The following is a 5,000-nucleotide window of genomic DNA, read 5'->3' as shown; positions in this document are numbered from 1 at the left end:
CAGCGCTTCCTCCACATCATCCTCACTGCTGCTGTCATTAGGGTCTGCTAACTGCAGGCGCGCACACACACACACACACACACACACACAGATTACTGTGTCGCCCCCCAGTGGACACAGATTTTAATGCTGCAGATACACAAAGCTTTATGGTGCTCAAGCAGCGCAGCTGCAAATCACAGGTTTATTTATATTAATGCGCTCGTTCTAATGCGTTATGGTTTCTATGGTAACAGCTGGTTCACAGGGACGTGTACCTGTTCTGGACCGTACAGCTGGTCTGCGTACTCGTTCAGCAGGCTGTAGGCCTCGGCGGTGCATCGGCGCTCCTTCATGTTACAGGTGATGAGGATGCCCTGCATGCCTGGCTCCAGCTCCCTGCCACCTCTCCGCCGCTTTCCGCCCGCCTGGGGGGCACCATACCTCCTCTTCCTCCTCTTCCTCCCGTCCTCCACGCTGTCAGACATCACCTGCTCAACACCACAGACTCATTTACAGTTCTGGATTCTGATTGGTCAGAAGATGTTGAATTACTTTCTATAACAGCAGTGCAGCGCCACAGCACAGCGTTATATTCCTGTAGTAACCGCTCATTCACAGAGGACAGATCACAAAGGTGTGTTATTGTTCATGTGCTGAAGTTTTCTGTAAGATGTTTCTGTAATGTGAAAGGAAGGAGTCTCCAGTGTCAGCGCGTTGTTACAGTCAGGGGTGAAGCTGTAAATTTACGTTCTCCCCAAACCTTCAGCACAGAGGACTTTACACTTCTTTACTGTTTCTCTTTTTTCCTCTCTTACTAACTTCAAGAGAGAGGGAATAAAGAGAGGGAATAAAGAGAGGGAATAGAGAGAGGGAATAAAGAGAGGGAATAAAGAGAGGGAATAGAGAGAGGGAATAAAGAGAGGGAATAAAGAGAGGGAATAAAGAGAGAATAAAGAGAGGGAATAAAGAGAGGGAATAAAGAGGGAATAGAGAGAGGGAATAGAGAGAGGGAATAAAGAGAGAGAATAAAGAGAGGGAATAAAGAGAGGGAATAAAGAGAGGGAATAAAGAGAGGGAATAAAGAGAGGGAATAAAGAGGGAATAGAGAGAGGGAATAAAGAGGGGGAATAAAGAGAGGGAATAAAGAGGGAATAAAGAGAGGGAATAAAGAGAGGGAATAAAGAGAGGGAATAAAGAGAGGGAATAAAGAGAGGGAATAAAGAGAGGGAATAAAGAGAGGGAATAAAGAGGGAATAGAGAGGGGGAATAAAGAGAGGGAATAAAGAGAGAGAATAAAGAGGGAATAAAGAGGGAATAGAGAGAGGGAATAAAGAGAGAGAATAGAGAGAGGGAATAGAGAGAGGGAATAGAGAGAGGGAATAGAGAGGGGGAATAAAGAGGGGGAATAAAGAGGGGGAATAAAGAGAGGGAATAAAGAGGGAATAGAGAGAGGGAATAAAGAGGGGGAATAAAGAGAGGGAATAAAGAGAGAGAATAAAGAGGGAATAAAGAGGGAATAGAGAGAGGGAATAAAGAGGGGGAATAAAGAGAGGGAATAAAGAGAGGGAATAAAGAGAGGGAATAAAGAGAGAGAATAAAGAGGGAATAAAGAGGGGGAATAAAGAGGGGGAATAAAGAGAGGGAATAAAGAGAGGGAATAAAGAGAGGGAATAAAGAGGGAATAAAGAGAGGGAATAAAGAGGGGGAATAAAGAGAGGGAATAAAGAGGGAATAAAGAGAGGGAATAAAGAGAGGGAATAAAGAGAGGGAATAAAGAGAGGGAATAAAGAGAGGGAATAAAGAGGGAATAGAGAGAGGGAATAAAGAGGGGGAATAAAGAGAGGGAATAGAGAGAGGGAATAAAGAGGGGGAATAAAGAGGGGGAATAAAGAGGGGGAATAAAGAGAGGGAATAAAGAGGGAATAGAGAGAGGGAATAAAGAGGGGGAATAAAGAGAGGGAATAAAGAGAGAGAATAAAGAGGGAATAAAGAGGGAATAGAGAGAGGGAATAAAGAGAGAGAATAGAGAGAGGGAATAAAGAGGGGGAATAAAGAGGGGGAATAAAGAGAGAGAATAAAGAGGGAATAAAGAGGGAATAGAGAGAGGGAATAAAGAGAGAGAATAGAGAGAGGGAATAAAGAGGGGGAATAAAGAGAGAGGGAATAAAGAGGGGGAATAAAGAGGGAATAGAGAGAGGGAATAGAGAGAGGGAATAGAGAGAGGGAATAGAGAGAGGGAATAAAGAGGGGGAATAAAGAGGGGGAATAAAGAGGGGGAATAAAGAGAGGGAATAAAGAGGGAATAGAGAGAGGGAATAAAGAGGGGGAATAAAGAGAGGGAATAAAGAGAGAGAATAAAGAGGGAATAGAGAGAGGGAATAAAGAGAGAGAATAGAGAGAGGGAATAAAGAGGGGGAATAAAGAGGGGGAATAAAGAGAGAGAATAAAGAGGGAATAAAGAGGGAATAGAGAGAGGGAATAAAGAGAGAGAATAGAGAGAGGGAATAAAGAGGGGGAATAAAGAGAGGGAATAAAGAGAGAGAATAAAGAGGGAATAAAGAGGGAATAGAGAGGGAATAGAGAGAGGGAATAAAGAGAGGGAATAGAGAGAGGGAATAAAGAGAGGGAATAAAGAGAGGCTGGTGCGGGAACAGGAGCTAACTTGTTTCACGACCATAGAATGTAGTGAGAAATGGATAATAACTATGACGTGCTGCTGTTTAATACATAATAAACTAATTGTTGGTAAATTGCTGTGATGCAAGAGGAATAAAACACTCAAAGACGTGCTGTTATAGGAAACTAATCACTCTCTCACGCGCGCAGACGCGCGCAGACGCACGCAGACGCGCGCAGACACACGCAGACGCGCGCAGACACACGCAGACGCGCGCAGACACACGCAGACGCGCGCAGACACACGCAGACGCAGACACACGCAGGATAATTACTTCCATAATTTTGAAAGCTTTCAGTCTATCTGCTTTATAAACTCTACACTCTCAAGCCTCCTATGCAGGATAAATCATAAATACATATAAATATCTCACTCTGTGTGTGTGTGTGTGTGTGTGTGAGAGAGAGAGAGAGAGAGAGAGAGAGAGAGAGAGAGAGAGAGAGAGAGTTCGCTTACCCGCTATAAATCCGCTGGATCAGTCCCTGCACCCCGCAGTAAGAAGCGACTCCCCTGTGTTTGTGTACTGTAGAGGAATACAGCAGTAATGCTGTAAACACGCTCGGAGTATAACCACGCGGACACACAGGTAGCGCTGTGCCTCTGCGCATGCGCACTGTAACCTCAGCGCATACGGTCTCTCGTTTGGGACAGTCTTCATCAATTACAAAAACGCGTTTCCCGACAGACTCTTCCAGACTCGAAATAACCAATAAAAGGGTTTAATTTCATTTAATTTAAAGGTGAATTAAACAGTAAACATATGAAACGCTTTGGTTTTTGATTCAGTAGAGTGAGCAGGTTTGGGGAGTAACGGAATATATGTAATCAGGACACAAACACAGGTGACTACTGCGTTACAGAACAAAGTCATCAGATTACAGGTGCATTCAGTGAAAAATCAGAATATTCTCAGGACTGAGTGAAACAACGCCCATGTGCATATAAGGTCATTTTAATGTCATGTTGTCGCACTGCTTCGTATTACATGACCACTCTAATGACGCAGAAGGTTCGCTCACGGCATCTAATATTTTATTTTATTCCATTCCATGGACATTCAAGAGAATACAGGAATGCTTTTTAAACGTGAGCAGAGTGAGCCCCATTTTATTTATATATATTTATGTGATGTTAACAGTGTGTATGTTTCACTGCATTAAAGTCTGCATTCAATCCAACACTGTTTTGAACACCATTAAGTTTACAGCGAGACAGGTTTAGAGTGAGACAGGTTTAGAGTGAGACAGGTTTAGAGTGAGAGGTTTACAGTGAGACAGGTTTAGAGTGAGAGGTTTAGAGTGAGAGGTTTACAGTGAGACAGGTTTACAGTGAGACAGGTTTAGAGTGAGACAGGTTTAGAATGAGAGGTTTAGAGTGAGACAGGTTTAGAGTGAGAGGTTTACAGTGAGACAGGTTTAGAGTGAGACAGGTTTACAGTGAGACAGGTTTACAGTGAGACAGGTTTACAGTGAGAGGTTTACAGTGAGACAGGTTTACAGTGAGACAGGTTTAGAGTGAGACAGGTTTAGGGTGAGACAGGTTTAGAGTGAGACAGGTTTAGAGTGAGACAGGTTTAGAATGAGAGGTTTAGAATGAGACAGGTTTAGAGTGAGACAGGTTTAGAATGAGAGGTTTAGAATGAGAGGTTTAGAATGAGAGGTTTAGAGTGAGACAGGTTTACAGTGAGACAGGTTTAGGGTGAGACAGGTTTACAGTGAGACAGGTTTAGAGTGAGACAGGTTTAGAATGAGAGGTTTACAGTGAGACAGGTTTAGAGTGAGACAGGTTTACAGTGAGACAGGTTTAGAGTGAGACCGGTTTACAGTGAGACAGGTTTACAGTGAGACAGGTTTAGAGTGAGATGGGTTTACAGTGAGACAGGTTTAGAGTGAGACAGGTTTACAGTGAGACAGGTTTACAGTGAGACAGGTTTAGAGTGAGACAGGTTTACAGTGAGACAGGTTTAGAGTGAGACAGGTTTACAGTGAGACAGGTTTACAGTGAGACAGGTTTACAGTGAGAGGTTTAGAGTGAGAGGTTTAGAGTGAGACAGGTTTAGAATGAGAGGTTTAGAGTGAGACAGGTTTAGAGTGAGACAGGTTTAGAATGAGAGGTTTAGAGTGAGACAGGTTTAGAGTGAGACAGGTTTACAGTGAGACAGGTTTACAGTGAGACAGGTTTAGAGTGAGACAGGTTTAGAGTGAGAGGTTTAGAGTGAGACAGGTTTACAGTGAGAGGTTTACAGTGAGACAGGTTTACAGTGAGACAGGTTTAGAGTGAGACAGGTTTAGGGTGAGACAGGTTTAGAGTGAGACAGGTTTAGAGTGAGACAGGTTTAGAG

General features: G+C 43.3%; 1 protein-coding gene across 1 annotated transcript in view; it reads right to left on the bottom strand.

Annotated features, from left to right (window-relative positions):
* Window positions 1-3,281, bottom strand: part of thumpd1 (THUMP domain containing 1) — a 5,590-nt gene extending 2,309 nt beyond the window's left edge. Inside the window, exons 1-3 of the mRNA XM_053676334.1 lie at window positions 3,116-3,281; window positions 258-470; window positions 1-51 (exon numbers count right to left, since the gene is read on the bottom strand). The exon at window positions 1-51 is cut by the window's left edge and continues 109 nt beyond it. Of these exons, the coding sequence (XP_053532309.1) occupies window positions 1-51; window positions 258-467 (261 nt within the window). The 5' untranslated portion in view covers window positions 468-470; window positions 3,116-3,281. The remainder of the gene's footprint in view (window positions 52-257; window positions 471-3,115) is intronic.
* Window positions 3,282-5,000: the final 1,719 nt, after the last annotated feature.

The sequence above is a fragment of the Ictalurus punctatus genome, chromosome 26, assembly GCF_001660625.3.
Source record: "Ictalurus punctatus breed USDA103 chromosome 26, Coco_2.0, whole genome shotgun sequence".
NCBI lineage: Eukaryota > Metazoa > Chordata > Actinopteri > Siluriformes > Ictaluridae > Ictalurus > Ictalurus punctatus.
The sequence above is the reverse complement of the archived record's forward strand: the minus strand, read 5'-3'. Positions and strand labels throughout refer to the sequence as shown.